This window comes from Anguilla rostrata, chromosome 2 (genome assembly GCF_018555375.3).
Source record: "Anguilla rostrata isolate EN2019 chromosome 2, ASM1855537v3, whole genome shotgun sequence".
Taxonomy (NCBI): Eukaryota; Metazoa; Chordata; class Actinopteri; order Anguilliformes; family Anguillidae; genus Anguilla; species Anguilla rostrata.
In genome coordinates, this window is record NC_057934.1 from 22,864,304 (window position 1) to 22,877,112 (window position 12,809).

Here is a 12,809-nt window from a genome sequence, read left to right on the forward strand (position 1 = left end):
GTTACACCAGTTCTGTCAGGAAGAATGGGCTCCTTGCTTGGACATGCTTGAATGGTTTTATAAAGCAGAAACTTCCCCTTCTGCATCTGTGTCTCAACTGTTCAGTGTTAATTAGACTCTGACAGAGTACAGACAAGTCCAAGGGCCTGACTTTCTAAAAACTTTGGCATGTGCAGAACCTTTTAGCACACACAAAACCAACAACATGACCAGTGATTGGTCTTGGTATTTCTTTTGCACCAATCATTGGATGTGTTTTGCAGGTGATAAAAAGTTTTACATTTGCTAAATGTCTTAATGTAAAGCCGCTGGTCTGCCTATCATGGGCCGGTCTTGGCCGAGCGCTGGCTAAATGCAGCTACAGGGATATCTCAGTGAAAATTCATCCCTTCATTTTGCGGTGCATGAGTGCGATCCGTCTGTTTTGGCAACGGGATGAAACACAAAGTGCTCCACTGTGATGATACTCTCCTATGGTGTAAAATGAATGACACACTGAGGATGTTATTACAGTAATTGAGTCACAGGGTTATTGTCTTAAGAAGGGTCAGGTAATTTGATTAACTCAATGACCTTGTGTGCCTTCTGGTGAATATATACTATTTTACCAATAAATCTCACTCCTGTCCTTATCAACGAATCTGCTGTAATGGTCCTCTTAATATCTACACTTATAGAGGGTATGCACATGACGTCACAGTCAGTGAAAGTCACTGCGGTTACACCCACTGAGTGTGGCAGAAAGACTACTGAGTGATAGCGTTAGCGTTCAGCTTGAATGCCGTGAAAACACAAAAAGCACATATAAAATGGGAAAGAGCTGTTGTGCAATTGACTGTACAAATAGATTCAACAAGAAATTGGAGCTATCTTTTTACAGACTGCCGAAAGCTAAAGAAAAGAGAAGCAAATGGATCGCTGCAATTCACAGAAACAACTGGAATTTGGGCACGAAACGTGGATTTGCGGTTGTCATTTTGTGTCAGGTATGTTGGATTTTTGGGTAAAATCATACCTTAAGTTCTGTAGGCTACTGTATTGACTACTCAATTAAATATTTAGCATCTTTCATTTATGGTCTCTTTGTAACTGTAAAGTGGCAGCATTTATTAAAAACATCCATGATGATGAGCCTTGTGTTCTACAAACAAAGGGGGGATGGTTAGATAGTATTGGCTAGCCAAGCATATAAATTATTAAGGTGTGATTTTAACCAAAAATTCAACATATCTGACACAAAATAACAACCGCAAATCCACGTTTCGGTGCCTGAATTCGAGTTGTTTCTGCGAATCGCAGCGATGCATCGCTTCTCTTTTCTTTAGCTTTCGGCAGTCTGTAAAAAGATAACTCTGATTTCTTGTTGAATGTCCATGGACCACTGGTTCTTTGGTAAGTTGTAAGGATCACTGTCCAGTCCAACTGCCTTTAATTTAAGCAGATAATTGTTTGTTTTACTCCCGGTTTGGCAGTTTCCTATACTAAAGGCAGCCATGTGGCCGCATGTTTTGCCACTGAGGGGGCGTATTCCGGTGGGAAAGTGACGTCAATGCATACCCTCTACTGGTATTTATAAATGTGCAGTTTAGAATTGAAGGCATTTATTAATTGATTTTTTTTAAGCTAATTGTTCAGTACAATGGAACAGGTTGTAAGAAAGCACTGTGAGTGTAATGCATTGTATCAAACTGTGTATTTGTGTGTGAATATGTCTGTATATTTGCGTGTGTTTTCTTCAGAGACAAACTTGTGGCTCGTTGCTGAGACACATTCACATGTCTTGGGGGGGGAGGATTGCGTTATACAGTCTCTTGTAATCGGACCATATCTGTGAGTGGGGGCAGGTTGGGTACGTTCATAGTTTGGTGGTTTTGGCTGAACACGGCTGACGGAGGGGCCAGACAGCTGCCACGGTGTCAGCAGAACCTGAGAACCGGCGGGATGCCGAGTGGGCGTCGCCAGGGATTAGTGCTGCGGTCTGTGATGTCTGCAGCTTTATGTTTAAACTCAGACATGCAGGGAGACGTGTTGACACTTAGGGGGATCATGGCAACGTCCTGGGATTCTGTTCAAAACCCTGGAAATGCGGGGCAACTCTCACTGGTCTGCTGCCTTGCTCTAACAATAGATGGCAGTGTTGTGCTACTTATATTTGTAATGGTTTATGTGTTTTGTATGTGTGAGTGTGAGAGTATAAGAGCGTGTGTATTTACAAGTGTCTATGCGTGTTTAGGTGGGAGCATGTATGTTTGTGTGTGTGTATGTACGTGCGCGCATGTGTTTTCTTACTCTCCCACCTTATCTGTCTCTCACTCTCTCTCTCCCCCCTCCTCTGTCTCTCTGCAGGATGATGTGTACATGTTTGGAGGTAAGATGGAGGGTGGCGTGGGTAATGTGACAGATGAGCTGTGGGTGTTTAACCTGCCCAGCCGCTCGTGGTCGCAGCGCTCGCCCAACGTGCTGGCGCACGGCCAGATCTACGCCGTGGAGGGACACTCCGCCCACATCGTGGAGCTCGACAACGGGGATGTCGTCATGGTGGTCTTCTTCGGCTACTCGTCCATCTACAGCTACATCAGCAATGTGCAGGAGTACAACCTGAGTGAGTCTGTCTACCTGTTACACTGGAGCCTGGGCTGTTGTCAGTTTGAAACAACACTGTAACATAGCGTCACAGTGCTTTTTTTTGTTACACTGCTCCAGATTGCTTTTCGCCGGCCTTTTCCATGCAAACACTCCTCATTATCTGTAATACAATTTTTGTTTAAGAATTTTCCCTGTTCAAATGCTTTGGAATGGCCACTGAAGTGTTTTAGCTTCTGCAGGGTCCTTGTTCCCCTGCTGGCCAGCGGATGGCGCTGTGGTACAGGGCCTGTGTTCAGTGGGTCTGTGGGTTGGGACAGCCCAGAGATCGCTCAGGGTCTCAGCCAAATAAGAACAGGAACAAACAATGATCCGCACCCAGGGAGGAGCTATTTTTAAAAGATGGCGAATCTGAAGCAGCGCCCCCCACGGTCCCAGCTTTACACCCCTCTCCCCAGCACCCTCAGACTTGCGGCTTTAATGAACAGCCGTTTTCCGAGTGAAGAACATTGCTTGAACTGCTATAATCCCGCTCCCTCAGACCTCAGGCCTATGGGAGCACAGCAATGAACAGTTTCTGTCAGCGCCGAAATGATGCCAGTTTCTTTAACTCCTAAAGTATAAAAAGCATATCATACAGAGGCAGTCATTATAGCAGTTGTGTTACTGCTTTGTCTTAAGCAGGGTCAAGTGCCTTTATAAGTTCAGTGGCCTTGTGTACCTCCTTGCGAATGTGTTCTATTTCAACAATAAATCTCTTTTCTTCCCTGATTAATGAATGTGCTGTCATGGCCTTCTTAATATTTTCACTCATCTGCATTTATTAAGCTGTAGTTTGTACAAGAATGTATTTATTCATCTTATAAATTTTTTTACTGAAGTTTATCTCCAGTACAATGGAACGTGGATCCTCAGTGAGTTGCATACTGTTGCCTGTGGGTGGATCGGATGGATTTGTGTGTGCGCGCGTCTGTGTGCGTATGTGTGTGTGAATATGTATGTGTGTGTGCGTGTGCGTGTGTGTATGTGTGTGTGCGCGCGTGTGCATGTGCGTGTGCATGCATTCTCTCCTCAGGGACAAACATGTGGCTGGTTCCGGAGACGAACGGTGCCAGCGCCCAGGGCGGGTACGGTCACAGCAGTGTGTACGACCGCGTGACCAGGTCTGTGTACGTGCATGGGGGCTACAAGGCCCTGCCGGGGAGCAAGTACGGCCTGGTGGACGACCTGTACCGCTACGAGGTGCGCTCGCGCACATGGTGAGTCCTGAGGGGCCCTCGAGCTGAGCCATGGGGTCACGGGGTGTCGTTCATCACGGACATGCGCAGTCCAGCGGTGTCCATAGCAACAGATGCTAGGCCTGTTATGGCTGCTGATTCCCTGCTCCATTTACATCACCCATTAAAACTGCCCCTCCTACTTGCCCGCTTGCATTAATTGTGTGAGAAAGACTGAATAAGTATGGGTGTAAAGTGCGAGATTGTGTGTGTGGGTGTGTGTGTGTGTGCTGCATCTGTCTAGTGTGTGTATGCATGTGTATGTGATAATGAAAAAGCGTCTGTGTGTAACTGCATAAGTGTGTGTGTGTGCATGTGTATATGATAATGAAAAAGCGTCTGTGTGTAACTGCATAAGAGTGTGTGTGTGTGTGAATGTGTATGTGATAATGAAAAAGCGTCTGTGTGTAACTGCATAAGAGTGTGTGTGTGCGCATGTGTATGTGATAAGGAAAAAGCATCTGTGTAACTGCGTAAGAGTGTGTGTGTGTGGATGTGTATATGATAATGAAAAAGCATCTGTGTAACTGCATAAGTGTGTGTGTGCATGTGTATATGATAATGAAAAAGCGTCTGTGTGTAACTGCATAAGAGTGTGTGTGTGTGCATGTGTATGTGATAAGGAAAAAGCGTCTGTACGTAACTGCGTAAGAGTGTATGTGTGTGTGCATGTGTATGTGATAATGAAAAAGCGTCTGTGTGTAACTGCGTAAGAGTGTGTGTGCATGTGTATGTGATAAGGAAAAAGCGTCTGTGTGTAACTGCGTAAGAGTGTGTGTGCATGTGTATGTGATAAGGAAAAAGCGTCTGTGTGTAACTGCATAAGAGTGTGTGTGTGTGCATGTGTATGTGATAAGGAAAAAGCATCTGTGTGTAACTGCATAAGAATATGTGTGTGTGCATGTGTATGTGATAAGGAAAAAGCGTCTGTGTGTAACTGCATAAGAGTGTGTGTGTGTGTGCATGTGTATGTGATAAGGAAAAAGCGTCTGTGTGTAACTGCGTAAGAGTGTGTGTGTGTGTGCATGTGTATGTGATAAGGAAAAAGCGTCTGTGTGTAACTGCGTAAGAGTGTGTGTGTGTGGATGTGTATATGATAATGAAAAAGCATCTGTGTGTAACTGCATAAGTGTGTGTATGTGCATGTATATATGATAATGAAAAAGCATCTGTGTGTAACTGCATAAGTGTGTGTGTGTGTGCATGTGTATATGATAATGAAAAAGCGTCTGTGTGTAACTGCGTAAGAGTGTGTGTGTGTGTGCATGTGTATGTGATAAGGAAAAAGCGTCTGTGTGTAACTGCGTAAGAGTGTGTGTGTGTGGATGTGTATATGATAATGAAAAAGCATCTGTGTGTAACTGCATAAGTGTTTGTGTGTGCATGTGTATATGATAATGAAAAGCACGTGTGTGTAACTGCATAAGATGTGTGTGTGTGTGCATGTGTATGTGATAATGAAAAAGCGTCTGTGTGTAACTGCATAAGAGTGTGTGTGTGCATGTGTATGTGATAATGAAAAAGCGTCTGTGTGTAACTGCGTAAGAGTGTGTGTGTGTGCATGTGTATGTGATAAGGAAAAAGCGTCTGTGTGTAACTGCATAAGAGTGTGTGTGTGTGCATGTGTATGTGATAAGAAAAGGCATCTGTGGTAACTGCATGAGTGTGTGTGTGTGCATGTATGTTATATGAAAAGCTCCATGTGTTGAAACGTACAGAGTGTGTGTGTGCATGTGTATGTGATAATGAAAAAGCGTCTGTGTGTAACCGTAAGAGTGTGTGTGTGTGCATGTGTATGTGATAATGAAAAAGCGTCTGTGTGTAACTGCGTAAGAGTGTGTGTGCATGTGTATGTGATAAGGAAAAAGCGTCTGTGTGTAACTGCGTAAGAGTGTGTGTACATGTGTATGTGATAAGGAAAAAGCGTCTGTGTGTAACTGCATAAGAGTGTGTGTGTGTGCATGTGTATGTGATAAGGAAAAAGCTCTGTGTGTAACTGCATAAGATGTGTGTGTGCATGTGTATGTGATAAGAAAAAGCGTCTGTGTGTAACTGCATAAGAGTGTGTGTGTGTGTGCATGTGTATGTGATAAGGAAAAAGCGTCTGTGTGTAACTGCGTAAGAGTGTGTGTGTGTGTGCATGTGTATGTGATAAGGAAAAAGCGTCTGTGTGTAACTGCGTAAGAGTGTGTGTGTGGATGTGTATATGATAATGAAAAAGCATCTGTGTGTAACTGCGTAAGAGTGTGTGTGTGTGCATGTGTATATGATAATGAAAAAGCGTCTGTGTGTAACTGCATAAGAGTGTGTGTGTGTGCATGTGTATGTGATAATGAAAAAGCGTCTGTGTGTAACTGCGTAAGAGTGTGTGTGTGTGCATGTGTATGTGATAAGGAAAAAGCGTCTGTGTGTAACTGCATAAGAGTGTGTGCATGTGTATGTGATAAGGAAAAAGCGTCTGTGTGTAACTGCGTAAGAGTGTGTGTGTGTGTGCATGTGTATGTGATAATGAAAAAGCGTCTGTGTATAACTGCATAAGTGTGTGTGTGTGCATGTGTATATGATAATGAAAAAGCGTCTGTGTGTAACTGCATAAGAGTGTGTGTGTGTGCATGTGTATGTGATAATGAAAAAGCGTCTGTGTGTAACTGCGTAAGAGTGTGTGTGTGTGCATGTGTATGTGATAAGGAAAAAGCGTCTGTGTGTAACTGCATAAGAGTGTGTGTGTGTGCATGTGTATGTGATAAGGAAAAGGCATCTGTGCGTAACTGCATGAGTGTGTGTGTGTGCATACAGTATGTATATGATAACACACACAATGTATATGATAACACAGTGTGTGTGTGTGCATGTGTATGTGATAATGAAAAAGCGTCTGTGTGTAACTGCGTAAGAGTGTGTGTGTGTGCATGTGTATGTGATAAGGAAAAAGCGTCTGTGTGTAACTGCATGAGTGTGTGTGTGTGTGCATACAGTATGTATATGATAATGAAAAAGCATTTGTGTGTGTGTGTGTGTGCATGTGTATGTGATAAGGAAAAAGCGTCTGTGCGTAACTGCATAAGAGTGTGTGTGTGTGGGTGTTCTGCAGGACGATTCTGAGGGAGAGCGGTCTGGCGCGGTACCTCCACTCTGCTGTGCTGATCAGCGGGGTCATGCTGGTCTTCGGGGGAAACACCCACAATGACACGTCGCTGAGCAACGGGGCCAAATGCTTTTCCTCTGACTTCTTCGCTTATGATATCGGTGTGTACAACTTCTCACACGAACCCCCCTCACACTAATGCAACTCTCACGTTAACGCAAATCACGCTTAGTTACCAACTCTCAAGCTTTTGGGGTGAGACTCATGCTTTTAGACTCTGTCTAACACTCTCACAGTATACAAACATGTCTCACGCTAAATATAAAAGACAATTAAAAACAAAGCCGCTCCCTGATTAAACAGATTATGTATCAGTTCACTGGACAAAATGAGATTGGTTCATAAACATTACGGAGAGACAGAGAGACTGTCGAATGCCCCCAGCCCACAGCTGCATTAATCTCACTCCAGCCAGCTGACCAAAGTTGGCAACCCTGCTAATGTGTCAAGATGTGTAACTCCTCTCAGAGTTAATGCTCAAAGATTTACTTGTTTCACACTAATGTGTAAAGACGTGTTACCCCTCTTATACTAGTGGGTAAAGGTGAGTTACCGCTCTTAAACTAATGTACAAACATGAGTTACCCCTCTTAAACTAATGGGTAAAGATGAGTTATCCCTCTGAAACTAATGTCTAAAGATGAGTTACCCCTCTCACAATAATGCTTAAAGATGAGCAGTCCTTCTTAATTTAAGGAACACCGTGTGTTCTAGAATTTGCACTATACTAAATATGCTAAGCTAATATCCTGAGTACTTTTACTTTGTGCATATGAAGTGGCACAAGCGGGGCTTGACATTAACACCTGCCCCCGCCAAATGCAGGTAGAATTTGGCACTCAGCAGTGGTGTGTAACTCTGTCACTTTTACCAGCCACTTTGGTGGGTGCCTTTTTTGCAGAATTATCAATTTAAAAAATGAATCATTGTAGTTCACTAAAGGCATCTGACATAATGAAGTGGATTTGAGGTGATAATACTAGTCCCATGAGCACTGAGTGCACACTGCATGCTCATCCCATTGTCCCATCCAGTTTGCTGTCTTGTGTCTTGCCTCCTCAGTTGAGCTTATATTTACACAATGCTCAATACCATCCAATATGGCCAGTTCTCCTCAGTTAGACTAAAGAAGTGTACTAAAATATTTTTGTTTACATTTCAAAATTGCGCATATTTCATCGCTGTTATTTAAAATTGTGGATACGTGTACTCTTCTTTCTCCGCACTGACACGTGGAGAATATTCATGGCAAAGATCTGCATTGTGCCGATTTTGTACCTTCATAGTCTCTGAATATTATTCAGTCTGAAGCATTTGGTAAGTGTGGTCTCAGATTCATCTTAAAATTAGCCATAAAATGTATGGGCATACAATAAAATGTTAAATGTTGGCACCTAGTGTTCTTAATTAGTATCCTTAGGTGAGATGTTCTGTACGTAACATTACTAAAGCCTTGATTTCATCATTAGCTAAAACAAGTAGGCTTTACTACTGTATCAGTGTTACGTCCCAAATCCACCCACAATTCAATAACAAGGACAACAAGAATTGAAACGCAACACAGTCTCTTGTGCCCAAAGCAGAACTAAGTGCAAAATAAATAAAAAAATATAAAGAAACATGCTTATTATAAAGACACCAGAACTAAACCCAAAACAAATGTACAAACAGGTGTAGGTGCTGGACAAAACAGGTATGGCCAAAGCAGGGCCTACAGAAGACTACTAACCATAGTCTACAACAAATAGTTATCTTGCTCCCGGTGAAAACAAGAAATGGCGAGTCTTCCTCAGGTTTCCTACTCTGACTTAAAACCTAACCAAAACGTGCACCTAAAAGAAAAAGAAAATTTACCATCCCACACCACATAAAAAGACAAACATATAACCACCACACAAAGCCACAAATCTGTAACATTGTGCATGGTCCATCCACAAAACTGCTCCACAAAAGCTTCTCCCTTTCTTCAACTGCAGCAAGCTTATGTAGGGCCACAGACAGATGAAGCCAATCAAGTAATCAGCAGCTCGTTAAGCTAGGAAAGATCACGGGGGTTAGGTTAAATCACCAGCACGTAACAATCAGTGGTGAATAATCAGCATTATTTTGCTGTGCAGGCAGATCATGGTTCATTTACTGTACGTGGTCAGTAAATCTGGGCTTTATGAATCTCAAGTAGGTTTGCCAGTAACATTTCCAACTTCTTTAGCATCAGATACTTCCTGTGTGTAATATATACGAGCTCTGGGCTGCACAGTATCATATATTTGTCAGTCAGTGGTTTAACAACAGCTATTTATCCCCTGAAATTAAACATGCATCTCCTGCATAGCTAACCTGTAAAAATGCTTGCAAAAAATCCCACTGCTAATGAACGAAAAACGAAATTATTTGCTAGCTAGCAATGTCTGTTAGCCACAGGCTAAATCTGCTGTGGTTAACATCTTCTGCATGAAAGCTGTCTCAACAAAAACACGCTTCCAATATACAAAAATGCCAAGTTACTCATGCGTACAAATCACTGTCTGTAAGTCATTAATTAAAGCTTGCTAAATCTAGGCTTGCCATTGAAAGTATTGATATCAAAAGAAGGCCAAGTTACAAACAATACAAACAATATTGGCTTTCTTTGTTTCTTCATCTTACCGTCTGAAAGAATGTGAAGAGAGGTCAAAAGGTACAGATGTTTTTCAGGGCTGAGAGTCTGTGGTCATTGAGGTTATTTCTGTAGGAAAAACCCTGAAGTGCCAAACTCTCGGTGCAGTATAGGTATGGGGCCTGCCCCTAACTTGGCAGATGGCGTACCTGCCCTCCTAATTTGCATGTACATAACGTCTCAGATGGAGTTTGATAGCTGTCTCATGCTGCTTTCGTGGATCCTTTATGCTTCTGCAATATGATTTTTCTTTTTAGTAGCAGTGCCTGTTTGAATTGTCTGTGTACCTGGAAGCGTACTCGCTCTAGAAATGTCATTGCTTTTATTGCGCATCCTTCTCAGCCACTTCCCTTGGATGGGATGAGGTTTTAGAAGCATCAGTCTGACAGGAGAGGCTTGGGCAGAAGCTGGGGGAGAGATGTATTGCATTTGTTGTGGGAGAGGAGGATTGTTTGAGGAACACCAGCTGCGTACCCCTGTGCACCACTGTGTTTGGGCGTGCGTGTTTACTTGCGGGGATCGGTGATTAAAAACTTGTGTATTTTTCACAGACGATTAAACGTAAGTGTTGCTGCTGTTTTCCCTCACTGTCTAAATTTTGCTGCCAAATCTAAATGTCACAAATTTAAAATGTGGATCTGCTTGCAAGAAACCAGTCCACCGCCCATCTTTAGTTCAGTATGTTCTTTATAATCTTCAAAGTGGATTGAAGCCCTCTAATACGAATATTATGTACAGTGAGCACCATAATTCATTGGACAGTGACACATTTTTGTTATTTTGGTTCTGTACTCTAGCACTTTGAGTTTGAAAGGATACAATGACAATGAGGTTGAAGTGCAGACTGTCAGCTTTAATTTGAGAGTATTTTCATACATATCGGATGAACCGTTTAGAAATTATAGAACCTTTTGTACATAGTCCCCCCCATTTTCGGGCATAAAAAAATATTGGACAGTTTAACATAATGTAGAATAAAGTAATCATTTTTAATATTTGGTCGCATATTCTTTGCATGCAATGACTGCTTGAAGTCTGCGACGCATTGACATCACCAGACGCTGGGTATCTTCCCTGGTGATGCACTGCCAGGCCTGTACTGCAGCTATCTTCAGTTCGTGCTTGTTTCGGGGACTTTTTGCCTTCAGTCTCCTCTTCAGCATGTAAAATGCATGTTCAATTGGATTCAGATCCGGTGATTGTCTCAGTCAGTCAAGGATTTTCCATTTTAGACGTCAAAAACCCCTTCGTTGCTCTAGCAGTATGTTTCAGGTCGTCTCGTTGCATGATGAAGTGCCGTCCAATCCCTTGTGAAAAAATATCATGCTGAAGTATACTTAATTTAGTATACTGTATACATGTACTTCAACATACTTGAGTGTGCTTTTTTGACCCACCTTAATTTGTATTTAAGTTGTAATAAATACATTAAATTTGTGCTATATCACAATTTTAAGTACACTAAAGTATACTAAAGTATGTTAAATTGGAACAACTTATAGCATACTTAAGTACACTTCTGAGTGATAAACATGAGCATATTAAATTTGTGTTATTAACACACACTAAGTGTATTGCAAGTCACGTTTCAGAGTATTGTCAAGCGGCAATAAATATAAATTAAGTGTATTAAAAATGTGCTATTTGAATTTCTGAACTTATTATAAAAATATTATATTTGAAGTATTTTTATATTTGAAGTATATTAAAGTGTAATTGTACTTAAAGCATACTTGAGTGTGTACTTTTTACCCACTTTAATTTGTATTTAAGTTGCAATTAATACATTAAATTTGTGCTACATCACAATTGTAGTACATTAAAGGTATACTAAAGTATGTTAAATTGGTACAACTTCTATCATACTTAAGTATATAAAGAGTAGTAAACATGAGCATATTAAATTAGTGTCAATATAACAATGTAAGTGTCATCAGTAAGTATAAATTAAGTGTCTTAAAAATGTTCTACCTGAATGCTAAATATGTAAAAATAGTACTTTTCTTTTGTATTTTAATACATAAAAAGCAGCATTTCACTATACTTATATTGTCATAATTTTGCATTCATTGTAAGATTTAAGTATATTATGTGCATACCTTCAGTGAATTATAAACACATCTACAGATATACTTCCAACACCATACAATTTTATCATCAATGTAATAGAAAATTATTTAAAATATGTACAAAATAATACATAAATATGTCTGTAGTCATTTTAAAATACTATTACAGCACTTTAACATTTAAAGTGTTCCCATATTGACACTAAATGGTAATTAGAGCATACTTGTTTTACATGCGGCTGAAAGAAGACACTTGTCTGGATCTTTTTTCTTTTATTTCCAAACCTGCAGAACACAGCCTTAACATGTACTTCTGCGTTCCTAGGGACTACAGTTGAAAAAATAAATAAATAAACTGAATAAAGTAAAAGTAAAGTAAAGCGACAGAAGTCGCCATAGATGGGTATAAACTAAATAAAAACGTACGTACGCAGATCAGTGCGATCTAGAAAAAAAGGAAAACATTATATAAATAACGTAAATCAAATTTAAAGAGTGCTTGTTGTCTACGGAGCTTTCGTTGTTACATTTTCTTCTCAGAATGTTCCTGACATCCTGGGTGGAAGTGCCAGGAAAGTGTTCTAGGACACAGTCTATTAATACAGGAAAACAAGAATTGGAGTTTTAGTCTTAAAATACAATGAAATGTTTGACACATTGGTAGTGAACTCAGTTAAAACCTGAAGAGTGCACTCAGTAGAGTGCAGATCTCCGCCAAGCGTGTTAGCTTTGCTAATGCAACAATAGAGGCTACACAATCGATGCAACCAGACAAATACAATATTACAAATTTTTACCATGTGCCACTGAAAATCCCAAAAACGCTGATTCCGTGAAGTAACGCTAAAAGTGGTGATATGTTAGGTAATGTCATTCATATCAGCCACGATGTGTTAGACAGAGTTAACGTTGACGTTATAATCTGGCACTTTCGTTTCAAATCTGGACAGGAACAATCTGGACGGGAACAATTACAAAAGACCAGCGATGTAAAATATCAATTTCAGCGTGAAAATGGCGACAAAATAATTGCCACAGATTCAAACATTAACGTACCCCATTCGTTGGCGGATTATTTC

General features: G+C 40.9%; 1 protein-coding gene across 3 annotated transcripts in view; it reads left to right on the forward strand.

The window, feature by feature from the left end:
- Positions 1-12,809, forward strand: part of atrnl1b (attractin-like 1b) — a 268,072-nt gene that overhangs the window by 116,240 nt on the left and 139,023 nt on the right. For all 3 annotated transcript variants that reach the window (XM_064321326.1, XM_064321328.1, XM_064321327.1), the window contains exons 8-10: positions 2,347-2,602; positions 3,659-3,842; positions 6,952-7,106. In XM_064321326.1, the coding sequence (XP_064177396.1) occupies positions 2,347-2,602; positions 3,659-3,842; positions 6,952-7,106 (595 nt within the window). The remainder of the gene's footprint in view (positions 1-2,346; positions 2,603-3,658; positions 3,843-6,951; positions 7,107-12,809) is intronic.